Below are 16,203 nucleotides of genomic sequence, written 5' to 3'. Positions count from 1 at the left end.
CTATTCTCCACAGTAGTTGTCACATCTCTTTAGTCATCTTTAATCTGGAACAGTTCCTCAGCCTTTCATCCCAGATATTTTTGAAAATATATAGGCCAGTTATTTCATAGATTTTTCCAATTGGTGTTTGCTGTTTCTTTACACTAATATTCACGTTATACATTTTTGGTTGGAGTACAATATGTGATATGTCCAAGTATCTAGTTTATAGTGTTTCATTTGGTTTTATAAATCAGTTAACATGTATATTTGAGCACATCAAAACCACAATGAGCTATCACCTCACGCCTATTAGATTGACTATTATCAAAAAGACAAGAAATAACAAGTGTTGGTCAAGATGTGGAGAAAAGGGGACCCATGTGCACTGTGGTAGGATTGTAGATTGATGTAGCCACTATGAAAAACTGTTTGGAGGTTCCTCAAGAAATTAAAAATAGAGCTACGTATGATCTAGCAGTTCTACTTCTGTCATCCCTTGGTATCCATGGGAGATTGGTTCCAGGGCCACCATGGATACCAAAAATCTATGGATGCTACAGATGTCATAGTATTTGCATATAACCAATGCACATCCTCTTGTATGCATTAAATCATCTCTAGAGTATACTTACAATACCAAATACAGTGTAAATGCTATGTAAATAATGGGCAGCACATGGCAAATTCAAGTTTTGCTTTTTGGAACTTTTTTTTTAATTTTTTTGGCCACACTGCACAGCAAGTGGGATCTTTGTTCCCCAATCAGGGATCAAACCCATGCCCCTTGCGTTGGAAGTACAGAGTCTTAACCACTGGACTGCCAGGACGTCCCTTAAAATTTTATTTTATATTGGAATATAGTTGATTAACAATGTTATGTTAGTTTCAGGCGTACAGCAAAGTGATTCATTTATACATATACATGTATCCTTTATTCAGATTCTTTTCCCATTTAGGTTATTACAGAGTATTGAGCAGAGTACCCTGTCCTTGTAGTTAACCTGTTTTAAATATCAGTGTGTACATGTCACTCCCAATCTGTCACCCTCCCCACCCCCCCATAACCATAAGTTCCTTCTCTGTGAGTCTGTTTATGTTTTGTAAATAAGTTCATTTGTATCTTTTTTTTTTTTTTTTTTTTTGCGGTACACGGGCCTCTCACTGTTGTGGCCTCTCTTGTTGCAGAGCACAGGCTCCGGACGCGCAGGCCCAGCAGCCATGGCTCACGGGCCCAGCGGCTCCGCAGCATGTGGGATCCTCCCAGACCAGGGCACGAACCCGTGTTCCCTGCATCGGCAGGCGGACTCTTAACCACTGTGCCACTAGGGAAGCCCTGTATCGTTTTTTAAGCTGTATTATATGATATTTGTCTTTCTCCATCTGACTTCCTTCACTTAGTATGATAATCTCCAGGTCCATCCATGTTGCTGCAAATAGCATTATTTCATTCTTTTTAATGGCTGGGTAATATTCCATTGTATATATGCACCTCTTCTTTATCCATTCATCTGTCCAATACTAAGACTTTTAAAATGCTTCAAGTAGCTAACTAATGAGAACCCACTGTATAGCACAGGGAACTCTACTCAGTGCTCTGTGGTGACCTAAATGGGAAGGAAATCTAAGAATGGATATATATGTATACATATGACTGATTCCCTTTGCTGTACAGCAAGAAACTAACAACATTGTAAAGCAACTGTATTCCAATAAAAAAAATTTAAAACTGTAAATGGATTAAAGACCTAAATAAGATTGGATACTATAAAACTCTTAGAGGAAAATACAGGCAGAACACTTTTGACATAAATCACTGCAAGATCTTTTTCAATCCAAATCCTTGGGTAATGGAAATAAAAAAAACAAGAATAAACAAATGGGACCTAATTAAACTCAAAAGCTTTGCACAGCAAATGAAACCATAAACAAAAAGACAACCCACAGAATGAGAGAAAACGTTTGCAAATGACACCACAGACAAGGGATTAATCTCCAAAATTTACAAACAGCTCATGTGGCTCAACAACAGAAAAAAACAACCCAGAAGACCTAAACAGACATTTCTCCAAAGAAGACATACAGATAGCCAACAGGCACATGAAAAGATGCTCAGCATTGCTAAGTATTAGAAATGCAAATCAAAACTACAATGAGGTATCACCTCACACCAGTCAGAATGGCCATCATCAAAAATAAAAAATCCTGGAGAGGGTGTGGAGAAAAGGGAAACCTCCTACACTGTAGGTGGGAATGTAAATTGGTGCAGCCACTGTGGAGCACAGTATGGAAGTTTAAGGAACTAAAAATAGAGCTACCCTGTGACCCAGCAATCCCACTTCTGGGCATATCTCCAGAGAAAATCATGGTTCAAAAGGATACATGCACCCCAGTGTTCACTGCAGTGCTGTTTACAGTAGCAAAGACATGGAAGCACCCTAAATGTTCATCAACAGATGAATGGATAAAGAAGATGTGGCACATATATACAATGGAATATTACCCAGCCATTAAGAAGAATGAAATAATGCCATTTGCAGCAACATGGATTGACCTGGAGATTATCATGCTAAGTGAAGTCAGTCAGATGGAGAAAGACAAATATCATATCACTTATATGCAGAATCTAAAAAAGATGATACAAATGAACTTTTTTACAAAACAAACAGACTAATAGAGATCAAAGTTATGGTTACCGGGGGAGGGGTGCTGGGGAGGGATAGATTGGGAGTTTGGTATTGACATGTACACACTGCTATATTTAAAAGAGATTACCTACAGGGACTTCCCTAGTGCTCCAGTGGTTAAGCTGCCTTCTAATGCAGGGGGTGCAGGTTCGATCCCTTGTTCAGGGACTAAGATCCAACATGCCATGGGGCATGCCATGGGGCAACTAAGCCTGTTTGCTCTAGAGCCCGCCCGCCACAACTAGAAAGCAGCCCTGTGCACCGCAACAAGAGATCCTGCAGGCTACAACGAAGATCCCATGTGCCACAACTAAGACCCAATGCAGCCAAATAAATATTTTTTTAAAAATTAAAGAGGACCTACTCGGTAGCACAGGGAACTCTGCTCAATAGTCTGTAATAACCTGATAGTTATAGTAAGGGACGCAGCCTAGCCCAAACCTGTCTTTTCCAGCTCGTTTGTCACAAAAGCAGTTATTTAAAAATCTGACACCCACCCCCTATCCCCATCTTACCACTTTGGTTTGATTCTCTACTGGGATATTTCAGTTCATTTGGTAGGGGACCAAAGTTCTGTCCCCCACCAAAACTAAGTTCTCAGTTTTGGGTTTTTTGGTTTTGTTTTGTTTTTTTTACAGTGTTGAGAAGGGGCTCTTGTCATGTTGGTTTCTAGTGTGTGAGATGCTGTCTGCTGTGCTTTGTTTTTTTTTTATTTTTTGACTAACTGTATGGAAAGTTGTTAGTAAAGCCTTTGTCATAGGATGGATTTAAAAAAAAATCTAATAACCTAAATGGGAAAAGAATTTGAAAAAGGATACAAGTATATCCTATGTATAACTGAATCACTCTGCTGTAGCAGCACCTGAAACTAACAACCTTGTTAATTAACTATACTCCAATATAAAATAAACATTCAAAAAATAAATAAGATCAGTAATATGTCCACCAGGACCTCTGAGCACATTTTAGTAAGGTATACAATCCAGTAACTTTTGCTTCCAAACCTTAAGTCAGTTACCCAGATCCATAAGCTATTTCTGAAAAGGAAAGATCAAGGACTTCATATTTAAGTGCAGGTTCCAAAATAGTCAATCCTCATTATTTGTAGATTCCATATTTATTTATTTATTTTTGCAGTACGCGGGCCTCTCACTGTTGTGGGCTCTCCCGCTGCGGAGCACAGGCTCCGGACGCGCAGGCTCAGCGGCCATGGCTCAGGGGCCTAGCCACTCCGCAGCATGTGGGATCCTCCCGGACTGGGGCACGAACCCGTGTCCCTTGCATGGGCAGGCAGACTCTCAACCACTGTGCCACCAGGGAAGCCCTGTATATTCCATATTTTTGAATTTGCCTACTTGGCACAATTTACTCATAACCCCCAAAATCAGTACTCGAGGCACTTGTGTGGTCATTTGCGGACAGCAGAGGATTTGAGGCACCTGAGGTGCACATTACCAGCTGAGGTTAAACAAGGTAATGATCCACCTTCTTGTTTCAGCTCTCATACTATAAACACGTATCCTTTTTGTGGTCTAAATTACTCAGTGCCACATTTTTCACATTTTTTTTTTGCATTTTGTTGGCGATTTCATTGTTTAAAATGGCCCCCAAGTGTAGTGCTGAAGTGGTATCTAATGTTCCTAAGCACATGAAGGCTGGGATGTGCCCTCTGGAGAAAATACAGTGCTAGTTAAGCTTCATTTAGGCACAAGCTACAGTGCTATTGGCCATGAGTTCAATGTTAATGTCAATGTTAATGAGTCAATTATATATTAAATAAGGTGTCTTTAAACAGAAACACATTAAAATAAGGTTATATATTGATCAGTTGATGAAAATATTGTGACCAGAAGCTCATCAGAACGTAACCCTGTATTTTCCTTAGGAGTGATGTTTTAGCATTCCCAAATTCACTGTTCACAGCAACTTTATAGAACATAACTACCAGGAACAATGAGAATCAGCTATACATTGTTTCCTTATAAGAGAATCCAGGTACAAAGTTTTACTGTTGGGATTAAAAACCACTTTTTCTATGGAACTGAATGTTCACCTGAAGGAGACAATCCAACTGACTGGTGACTTACATCAGTGTTGTGCTTCCATGTTGCTTGGGAGGTGAGCGACTTGATTCTTTCCCTGTAGAGCTGGGCGATGCCTGCTGTACTTGGCATTTGTGTCACACCCATGTTGAGGGAAAAAGGAAGATTATAAAGGCAGAGCAAAGTACACAGATTAATGGCAATACTGCATTAAATCTAACATGACGACTGAAAATGTTACTTCATGTTACAAAGGATTTTTAAATACTAGTGAAAACCAAAATAATTTAAACCATGAAAAATTAAAAAATTGTTCTTTGCAAAAATAAATTCCTTCCACAGATGTAACAGTATTTTGGTAAAACTGGACGTGGGACTCATTACAAAATGAAATATTTGACCCTTCATTAAATCACCCCCATCATTCCAAACATTGTTTTGGGGGATGCTTTCCACTCAGGACCGCTTTTAATTTATGAAAAATCCATTTCAATTTGGATTCTACTAAATTGGAATTTGACAGATTAATTAGGAGCTGTGCTAACCTTCACCTTGTTCAACACTCTTTCTTCATTTACAGAGACCATAGCATAGGCGAGGTGGTAAAAGCAAGTGCTTAAACATTAGAGGAAAGTGCTTTCAACAACCTACCTCTTCAGAACCCGTGTATAGATTCGGGGTTGCCGGGGGGATGGTGTCGGGGAGGGTTGGATTGGGAGTTTGGGACTAGCAGATGCAATCTATTATATATAGAATGGATAAACAGCAAAGTCCTATTGTAACTGTATTGAACATCCTGTAATAAACCATAATGGAAAAGAAAAAAAAAGAATCTAAGTAGACATGAATTATGGAATTCTTATCCTAAAGTATTCTAAAAACCTGTATGAGCAATCCTTTTATTAATCTAATTCGATTAATAATGGTATTAATCACCCACATGTACCTGTTCTAAGGTCTAAGAAATTGTTTTGGGGTGCCACTAACTGTGTCCATATAAGATGGTGAACTTAATTGGTAAATGTGTGTTCTGACTACTCCACTGACTGGCTGTTCCCCCATGTCTTCCTCCCTCTCCTCCGGCCTCCCTGTTTCCTGAGAACACAACACTATTGAAATTAGGTCAGTTAATAACCCTACAGTGATCTCTAAGTGAAAGGAAGAGTTGCAAATCTCTCACTTTAAATCAAAAGCTAGGAATGATTAAGCTTAGTGAAGAAGGCCTGTCAAAATAGACCAAAAGATACTCCCTCTTGCGCAGGTTAGCCAAGTTATGAATGCAAAGGAAAAGTTCTTGAAGGAAATTGAAAGTGCTACTCCAGTCAACACATGAATGATAAGAAAGCAAAACAGCCTTATTGCTGATGTGGAGAAAGTTTTAGTGGTCTGGATAGAAGATTAAACAAGTCACAACATTCCCTTAAACCAAAACCTAATCCAGAGAAAGGCCCTACCTTTCTTCATTTCTGTGGAGGCTGAGAAAGGCGAGAAAGCTGCAGAAGAGAAGTTTGAAGCTAGCAGAGGTTGGTTCATGAGATTTAAGAAGCTGTCTGCATAACGTAAAAGTGCAAGGTGAAGCAGCAAATTATCCAGAAGATCTAGCTAAGATCATTAACGAAGGTGGCTACACTAAACTGATTTTCAGTGTGGATGAAACAGCCTTCTACTGGAAGGAGATGCCATCTAGGACTTTCATAGCTAGAGAGAAGTCAGTGCCTGGCTTCAAAGCTTCAAAGGACAGGCTGACTCTTTTGTTAGGGGCTAGTGCAGCTGGTGACTTTTAACTTGAAGCTAATGCTCATTTACTACTCTGAAAATCCTAGGGCCCGAAAGAATTGTGCTAATTATGCTTTATGCTAGTTATGCTACCTGTGCTTTGTAAATGGAAAAACAAAACCTGGATGACAACACATCTGTTTACAACATGGTTTACTGAATATTTTAAGCCCACTGTTAAGACCTACTGTTCAAAAAAAAATTCCTTTCAAAAGATTACTGCTCATTGACAATGTACCTGGGTCATCCAAGAGCTCTGATGGAGATAACAGTGCAATTAATGTTGTTTTCACGTTTGCTAATACAACATCCATTCTGCAGCACATGGATCAAGGAGTAATTTCGACTTTCAAGTCTTACTGTTTGAAGAAAAAAGTCATAAGGCTATCACTGCCATAGATGTGATTCCTCTGATGGATCTGGGCAAAGTCAATTGAAAATCTTCTGCAAAGGATTCACGATTCTAGATGCTATTAAGAACATTCATGATTCATGGGAAGAGGTCAAAATATCAACATTAACAGGAGTTTGGAAGAAGCTGACTCCAGCCCTCAGGGATGATTTTGAGGGGTTTAAGACTTCAGTGGAGGAAGTAACTGCAGATGCGGTAGAAATAGTGTGAGAACTAAAAGTCGAGCCTGAAGATGTGACTGAAATGCTGCAATCTCATAAAATTTTGACAGATGAGGATGAGCAAAGAGAATGGTTTCCTGAGATGGAATCTACTCCTGGTGAAGATGCTGTGAAGATTCTTGAAATGACAACAAAGGAGTTAGAATAGTACATAAACTTAGTTGATGAAATAGTGGCAGGGTTTGAGAGGATGGACTCCAATTTTGAAAGAAGTTCTGCGTTGGGTGAAATGCTGTCAAACAGCATTGCACGCTACAGAGAAATTGTTCATGAAAGGAGGAGTCCATCAGCACAGCACACGTCACTGCTGTCTTGTTTTAAGAGATTGCCACGGCCCCCCCACCCTTCAGCAACCACCACCCTGATCGGTCAGCAGCCACCAGCACTGAGGCGGGACTGTCCACCAGCAAAAAAGTTTATGACTCTCTGAAGCCTCAGATGATGGTTAGCATTTTTTAGCAATAAAGTATTTTTTAATTAAGATGTGTACATTTTTAAGACATGATGCTATTGCACACTTAATAGACTACAGTATAGTGCAAACATAACTTTTATATGCTATGGAAAACAGAAAATTCGTGTGACTCACTTTATCACAGTGGTCTGGAATCAGTCCTGCAATATCTCTGAGGTATGCCTGTATTCAAAATTTAATATACATGGTGACCTTAGTTTTTACCTATAGGTAATACATAAGAAAACACTAGAAAGAAATATGCAAATAATAGTGAGTACCTCCTGCGTGGTAGGAATTTTTTTTCCCCCACTGCTTCAGTGAGGACTTGTTACTTTTATAATGGGGGGGGTAAGTAATACAAAAAAAAATGCAGTACACAATGAAAATTCCAATTGTGACCCTTAACTTACACAAATCATGTATCATTTTAGCTACTGAAGCTGAAGGAGATGTGCCAGAGCTTTATCACCAAAGAAAAGGGGAAATAGCAAGATGCTGGATCAAATACTGTTTGACTCTCATGCAGAATGCCCAACTTTCCATGCAGGTAATACAGTCAGAAGTGGTCTTTTCTTTCTTAAATAGCAGGATGTTAAGTAAAAGCTTAAAATGGGGAGTATGCTCATTGGGCTAACTGCATGTGTATTATTCAAGGCATGCAGAATGCTCATATGTATTTGTTTCTTGTTCTCCCCCATCTCAACCTTTTCAAATCTTACTCATCAATCAAGGCCATCTCACATAACACCTCTTCCTTCAAGACTTCCCTTTGGATAGAGCATAAGCTCCATGAGAGGGAGTCTTCATCGTATTTGTATCATATACTAATCTCCAGACACAACAGGTTCTCAACAATTATTTTTTTAAATTTATTTTTGGCTGCGTTGTCTTTGTTGCTGCACAAGGGCTTTCTCTAGTTGTGGGGAGCACGGGCTTCTCACTGCTGTGGCTTCTCTTGTTGTGGAGCACGGGCTCTAGGTGTGCGGGCTTCAGTGGCACGCGGGCTTCAGTAGTTGTGGCTCATGGGCTCTAGAGCACAGGCTCAGTAGTTGTGGCGCACGGGCTTAGTTGCTCTGCGGCATGTGGGATCTTCCTGGACCAGGGATCAAACCCGTGTCCCCTGCGTTGGCAGGTGGATTCTTAACCACTGCACCACCAGGGAAGCCCCTCTCAAAAATTACTGAATGTATAATTATTCATCCCCTACAGATATCTTCTCCCTCCTTTAAATTCCATAGAACCCTACCTAAGTCACTTGACTTTGTATTATCCCTGTTATCCCTATTCATATTCTTATCTTATTCCTTTACCTCTTTTTAGACTATAAGCAACTTGATGGCAGGAAGTCTTACTAATCTTTACATACTTTATAGAGTAAATATATATTTAATAAAAATATAAGTATAAACGTATCTGCAAACAGCCCTGCTAGTTTGTAGCTGTGTATTCATGGCAGTTAACTTCTCTTTGCCTCAATTTCCTCACAAGTAAGATGGGGGTAATAATAGTACTTAATAGTGTTGCTGTGAGAGTTAAATGTATATAAAGGGCTCAGAAAAGTGCCTGAGACATAACCAAGTCCTCAGTAAGTTAACTATCATCATTGGTGTTGTTATTACTGATCCATACATAATGGATTCTAGTTCCTAACCACTACAGAGGAAAATAAATCATTTGGATGCACCATACTAAGTGTAGATACATTGGAGACTTTCCTGAAGGAGTTATGCTGCTTTTCTATTTACATGCATTAAAGTATAATCAGTTTTAGTCAATATAGAACCTTGTGAAACTACTAAACAAAATAAAACCAAACAAGCCACAAACTCCTGGAAGCATGGGTCTTTCAAAGATGAGAGCACTTCAGAGGTAGAGGGTAAAGATGAGGCATGTTTGGAAAAGAAAGGAAGTGGGGAGTAAAACTAGGGAGCTTTATGTCTAGAGAAGTTGCCAGGAAAATCCGTCAGCTTTCTTCTCAGAAAGCAGCCTAGAAAGCATGTAAACAAACAAGCAGCCAGGAAGCACATTAAGTAAACAAGATTTAGAGACTTATGGCCTGCATTTGAAGTAATTATGTCAAGCAAAACACCCTGTGTCATTTAACTCTTACCCTTCCTTTAGTTGATGTTTTCCAGACTGGACACTCGAGTTTATCACCTGGTTACTTTAAACTCAAATAGTTGCCATGCTACTAAATTACTCAGATTTTCTTAATCTGGCTTTGTTACTTTAACTTTATCCTTTGATGATCTGTTTACCTGAAAAGCCTTCTTTAATTCAAGTTTAATAACATACAAATTTAAGTATTTCTGCCAGCTCTATGGTAGTCATTGTACCATGATGAACAAAATTAGACGGTGTTTTTTTTTTTACTTCGTATGAAAGTGCAATTTTAGTAAGTTCCACAAAGGAGAGATACATGATAAGAGAAGTCATAGTAGCAGGAAGTAACATCTGAACGAAGCTCTGGGAATGAGAAGGCATAGCATTCCAAGGAGCTGAAGCTGCACGTTTAAAAATTCTATGGCGGGGGCTTCCCTGGTGGCGCAGTGGTTGAGAATCTGCCTGCTAATGCAGGGGGACACGGGTTCAAGCCCTGGTCTGGGAGGATCCCACATGCCGCGGAGCAACTAGGCCCGTGAGCCACAACTACTGAGCCTGCGCATCTGAAGCCTGTGCTCCGCAACAAGAGAGGCCGCGATAGTGAGAGGCCCACGCACCGTGATGAAGAGTGGCCCCCGCTTGCCACAACTAGAGAAAGCCCTCGCACAGAAACGAAGACGCAACACAGCAAAAATAAATTAATTAATAAAATAAACTCCTACCCCCACCATCAAAAAAAAAATAATTCTATGGCATAGGGAGCATGGTGTTAGAAGGGATGGAACAAAGGCCTGTGAGGCTAGAGCAGAGTGAGAGCACATGTGATAAACGATAGAGTTAGAAAGGGATAGAACAGGGACCTCCCTGCTGGCACAGTGGTTAAGAATCCGCCTGCCAATGCAGGGAACACGGGTGCAAGCCCTGGTCTGGGAAGATCTCACATGCCGCGGAGCAACTAATCCTGTGCGCCACAAGAACTGAGCCTGCGCTCTAGAGCCCATGCTCGGCAACAAGAGAAGTCACCGCAATGAAGACCCAACGCAGCCAAAAATTAATTTTAAAAAAAGGATGGGATAGAACAAGCAGGGCCTTCAATGAATGGAAGCCTTGGAGAGTTTTTGGACTCATCACTTATGTAGCAGAATGGAGAATGAATTGAGGGAAAGCAAGAGTGGATGGGGGAAATTAGAAGACCATTGGAACAGTGGAGGTGAGATGTGAAAGGAACTTGGTCTAGGGTGGTGGCAAAAGATGGTGGAAAAGAATGCATTCAGGAGGTATTTAGGGGGCAAAATGTAAAGGACCTGGTGATGGATTGGAAGTGTGGGGTAAAGGGGAGAGGAGAGGAACATCTCAAGGGTGATTCCTCGACTGCTGGCTGTCCAGATCGATGGAGTGTCCTTCACTAAACTACTACTAGAATAGGAATGTGTTTGCTGAAGAGTAAGAGTTCCATTGTGGACATGTTGAGGATCAGGTGTCTGAGTCTTCTGAGAGAAGATGTTGTGTGGGGAGCTGTAGTTATGGGTCTGGAGCTTGAGAAGAGGTCCAGGTCGTACCTGTAGATTTGTGAGTCCTCCTCCCATGGATGGCAGTTGCAACCGTGGGTATGGATGGAGTCACCTGTGTAGAGCAGTGCTGTCCAACAGAAATAAAATTACATATGTGGCTGGTATTCCACGTTTTCTAGTGGTTACACTAGAAAAGGAAAAAAGCAGGTGAAATTTATATTTCTTAGCCTAGAATATAAAAAGAAATAATCATTTCTATTTGTCATCAATACTAAAGAGTTGAGCTATTTTAAATTTTGTACTAAGTCTTGGAAATCGGGTATGTATCATTTTACACCGATGACATCTCAGTTTGGACATTTCAGATGCTCAATAGCCATCCACACGCAGCAAATGGCTACTGTTTTGAACAATGCAGATCTAGAGAGACAACTTCAAATGAAAAGAAGAGAAGGCCTTGGGGCTGTCCACTGAGGGGTCTGATGTTTAATTTTCTTGTCTAGGAAGAAGAGAATGAGCTTAGCCTTTTTTTTTTTTAACCATCTTAGTTTTTTTTTTTTGGTCCCAGGAGGTGGGGGAGATAACTTTAACTATGAGTAGATTTAACTCTCTTTATTTTAGTATCTTTGAGACTTAGAGCATTTCTCTGTAATATATTTCAGTAAATAACTTAGCATAAACATGTTGTTAATTTTAATTGCATTGCTATACAATATTTTTAGGATGTAGATTTCAATCTTACTCTAATGTTAAAATACTACTAATAATGTATTAGATGTATATAATGTTTCACAGCTCTTACAGTTTTCATATGCATTTATCTTACCTTAAAAAGAGTAACTATAAATGAGTTAGTGCCCCAGAGAGGAAATAAGCAGTTTTACTTTTTCCTAGTTTCTTTCATTTTTAATGTAAGTGGAATATAATTAGAAAGAAGTTTAAAAACATGTGATTATATCACCTCCCTAAACCAGGCTGGGAAGAGGGTTTTCTTATCTTTACTCTTAAGTTTGCTGTAGTATTGACAGCAGGAGACCAGTGTCTGTCCTCAACCATAATTTATTTTTTTCTTTCAGGACAACATAGGGGAGCTTGATCTTGATAAACAATCTGAACTTAGAGCTTTAAGGAAGAAAGAACTAGATGAGGAAGAAAGTGTTAGGAAAAAAGCTGTACAGTTTGGAACCGGCGAACTGTGTGATGCCATCTCTGCAGTGGAAGAGAAAGTGAGCTATTTGAGACCTTCAGATTTTGAAGAAGCCAGAGAGCTTTTCTTAATGGGTCAACACTATGTTTTTGAGGCAAAAGAGTTCTTTCAGATTGATGGTTATGTCACTGACCATATTGAAGTTGTCCAGGACCACAGTGCTCTGTTTAAGGTGCTTGCATTCTTTGAAACTGACATGGAGAGAAGGTGCAAGATGCATAAACGCAGAATAGCTATGCTAGAGCCCCTAATTGTGGACCTGAATCCACAGTATTATTTGTTGGTCAACAGACAGATTCAGTTTGAAGTTGCACATGCTTATTATGATATGATGGATTTGAAGATTGCCATAGCTGACAAGCTGAGGGATCCTGATTCACACATCGTGAAAAAAATAAATAGTCTTAATAAGTCAGCATTGAAGTACTACCAGCTCTTCTTAGACTCCCTGAGAGACCCAAATAAAGTATTTCCTGAGCATATAGGGGAAGATGTTCTTCGCCCTGCCATGTTAGCTAAGTTTCGAGTTGCCCGTCTCTATGGCAAAATCATCACTGCAGATCCCAAGAAAGAGCTAGAAAATTTGGCAACATCACTGGAACATTACAAATTTATTGTTGATTACTGTGAGAAGCACCCTGAAGCTGCCCAGGAAATAGAAGTTGAACTAGAACTTAGCAAAGAGATGGTCAGTCTTCTTCCAACAAAAATGGAGAGGTTCAGAACCAAGATGTCCCTGACTTAATAATCCTTGTTTTTAATGACAGAAAATGTGCACTAATGGATTTTTTTCCCCCTTATTCAAACAGGCCCAATTCCATTATGATGTCTACCTTCATAGCCAGATGAGTGCTGTTTGAACTTGAAATAGACCAATTGAGTTTTTGCTAGGACCTTAATCAACAATTAATAATTTATACCTAACTATGTAAATAAATTGCCTTGTTAAAGTGACATGTGATTGGTATTTAGATTGCTCGTTTCCTATTTAAATATAAACCTTTTCTGCCTCATTTTCTAAAAGTAGGTTCTTTGTTGGCTAATACTTGATGGATTCATTAAAAGGAAAAATGCTGGGTAATATACCTGGTGGGCAAACTGTTACTGTATTAAAGTTGAAAAAATAACTTCTTGTAGTTATTCTTCCCAAAATATTTGCTTTCCTAAATTCCCAAAGAAATCTTTCCCTTCTGGAATATTAAAAAAACTAAGTTATGTTGTAAAATATTGTAGTTTGTTTCATTATAGAGGAAGAAGGCCATGTTGGAAATATAATAAATTGACTTGCTTCACTAATAAAAGCTTCCATTTATTCTTTTGTCTTCTTGTAAGAGTTGGTTTATTTTTGATATTTCAAAGGGTATTAGCTTATTTGAAGCCAGAGAAGAATATTTCTTTGGTAACATTGTATAGAGAGAACACATTAAAACATTCATTGAATACACTTTTTGAAATACTACTATGTTCCAGAAAAATTTTATTGACTGCAGTTTCTCAGAGGATCCTAGTATATCTATTAAGCTTTAAGCACTGTTGAAAAAAGATGTGCAAATAACAGTTAGTATATGTCATTTTAAGTGGTTGCAGAATTGAAATGAAGTCGCTATCCAGTGCAAAAATCAAGATCAGTTGTAAAATTTGATACAGAGAATAGCTCTGTATGTTGGCCTAGTCCTAAGCCTTCCGAAGCCAAGTCTAAGATTCGGTAACATGTATGTTTGTGTGGTAAATACCTTGCTTTTCCTTTGAGATCAGTTTGCCAGGAAAAGAAGGTCTTTGAGTATAACAGCAGTGTGTAATTCACTCAATATTTATTAAATGTCTCCTGTGGATCGGGCACTGTTCTCGGTTTTCTAGGCTTAGAGGATACAATAATGAACAAGATCAGCAAGATCCTATTCTCATGGAGCAGGTAAATAAGAGGATTTCAAGTCATGAATGCTATTAAGAAAGGAACCAGAATCCGAGGTTTCATGGGAAGTGGTGCGACAGTGATCTGAAAGGCCGCTGAAAAGTTGGAAAGTGACAGTGAGCCGAGAACTAAACGGCCAGAAAGGGGCAGCAAAGTAAAGATTCTTAGGTAGAGTGTTCCAGAGAATGCTAGGCCCTCAGGCTGGCTCCAGCTTAGGAAGGAGTTTTGCATTTTAGAAGATGGGAAAGGCCAGTGGGGCAGGAGTAGGGAGTCCAGATGGACAGGGCTTTGTAGATTGTAGCGAGAAGGGAGAGGCACCAAAGGGGAAGCATGGAGACAAGCTCTATTAGGATTAATCCGAATGGTTTGGACCAGGGTCATCAAGTAGGAATGGAGAGAAGTGGATAAGTTCATTATGTGCTTTGGGAGTAGAATCACAGGACATGGCAGAGGATTACGTGGAAGGCATGAAGGGGAAAGGAGAATCAAGAACCATATGAAGTTGAAGTATGCAGGTGAAGCACATTTCTATGAGGGAGATGTGGGGTTAGAATTAAGAGTTCTATTCAGGTCATACTGAGTTTAGGATATTAAGATGCTTGAGATGGGATGATTGCTAACACCCCCCTTTAATCAAACTTTAAAAGGAAAGTGAAGAGGGTCAAGAGGCAAAGAGGGGAGGGAGGTTTGGGGGTAGTGAGATGGCTCTGCATCTCAGCTACCCGCATTTCTTCATCTCTCTTGAAAACTGATTCTAGAACAAGTCCCCCTGTTATGAGCCTTTCTTGCTATAGCCATATTGCTCTCAACCTTAGTCAACCTCATAACTTCATTTTAAAGTCGCTCATTAGCTTGCTTAACCAATACTGATCTCTTTCTCTAGGCTGCTCACTGTGCTAAGCTCTAGAATATGGTCTATAAGGCACAGCCTCTTAAATCCTGATAGCTTTTCCTCTTCCCAACTGTGTTATTCAACTTGAGTTCAAGAGATAAAATTCAAGTGTAACAGGCATTAGTCTTAAAATCAGTCTTTATCCTAATAACCATCAACATACTTTGCTATTTGTCATTTGCTGTCTATAGTGACTTTTCATATTTTAAAACATTGTCTTTAGTTAACAGCAGAAAATCTCACTGGCTGCTTTGCATCCTGCACTGTATTCATGTAGCCTGTTCCACAAACTGCTTTCCCTGAGCACGGCTTCCTAGAGACATCTGCCCTCCGAGACTTTGTTGCTTCTCTGGATTAGTAGCTCTCAAACTTTTTGGTTGCAAGGCCCCTTTGCACTTAAAATTGAGGATGCCAGAGAGCTTCTGTTTATGTAGGTTATATCTCTCTATGTTTATCCTATTTGAAATTCGATTTAAGGAAATTTTAACAATTTATGTTAATGACAAATCCATTGGATTTAAACAATTTTACGAAAAACTTATTTTCCAGAAGAAGTGGCATATTTTACACTTTTGCAAACATCTTTAATATCTGGCTTAATAGGAAACAGGTTGATTCTCATAACTGGTGTGATATGTCATGTAGCCTTTGGAAAACTCCACTGTACATTTATGAGAGCGTGAGTGAAAAAAATAATGTCTTATTATGAAACTAGTTTCATGGGATCTCCTGTCCCAGTCTGAGGTCCCCTGAACCCCTACCTTAAGAACTGCTGCCCTACTTAATCTCCAAAATATACAAACAGCTCATACAACTCAGCAACACCACCAAAAAAAAATCCTAATCAAAGAATGGGCAGAAGACCTAAATGGACATTACTCCGAAAAGACTACAGATGGCCAATAGGCACATGAAAAGATGCTCGACATCACCAATTATTAGAGAAATGCAAATCAAAACTACAGTCAGGCACTATCTCACACCAGTCAGAATGGCCATCATTA

General features: G+C 39.4%; 1 protein-coding gene across 2 annotated transcripts in view; it reads left to right on the top strand.

Moving 5' to 3' along the window:
- Positions 1-13,656, top strand: part of KIFBP (kinesin family binding protein) — a 41,324-nt gene extending 27,668 nt beyond the window's left edge. For both annotated transcript variants that reach the window (XM_082855135.1, XM_082855134.1), the window contains exons 6-7: positions 8,006-8,121; positions 12,265-13,656. In XM_082855135.1, coding sequence (XP_082711261.1) covers positions 8,006-8,121; positions 12,265-13,140 — 992 coding nt within the window. In that variant the 3' untranslated portion in view covers positions 13,141-13,656. The remainder of the gene's footprint in view (positions 1-8,005; positions 8,122-12,264) is intronic.
- The last annotated feature ends 2,547 nt before the right edge of the window (positions 13,657-16,203 follow it).

This window comes from Leucopleurus acutus (genome assembly GCF_964270905.1).
Source record: "Leucopleurus acutus genome assembly, chromosome: 14".
Taxonomy (NCBI): domain Eukaryota; kingdom Metazoa; phylum Chordata; class Mammalia; order Artiodactyla; family Delphinidae; genus Leucopleurus; species Leucopleurus acutus.
Note: the sequence above shows the minus strand (reverse complement) of the source record. Positions and strands in the feature narration are given on the sequence as shown.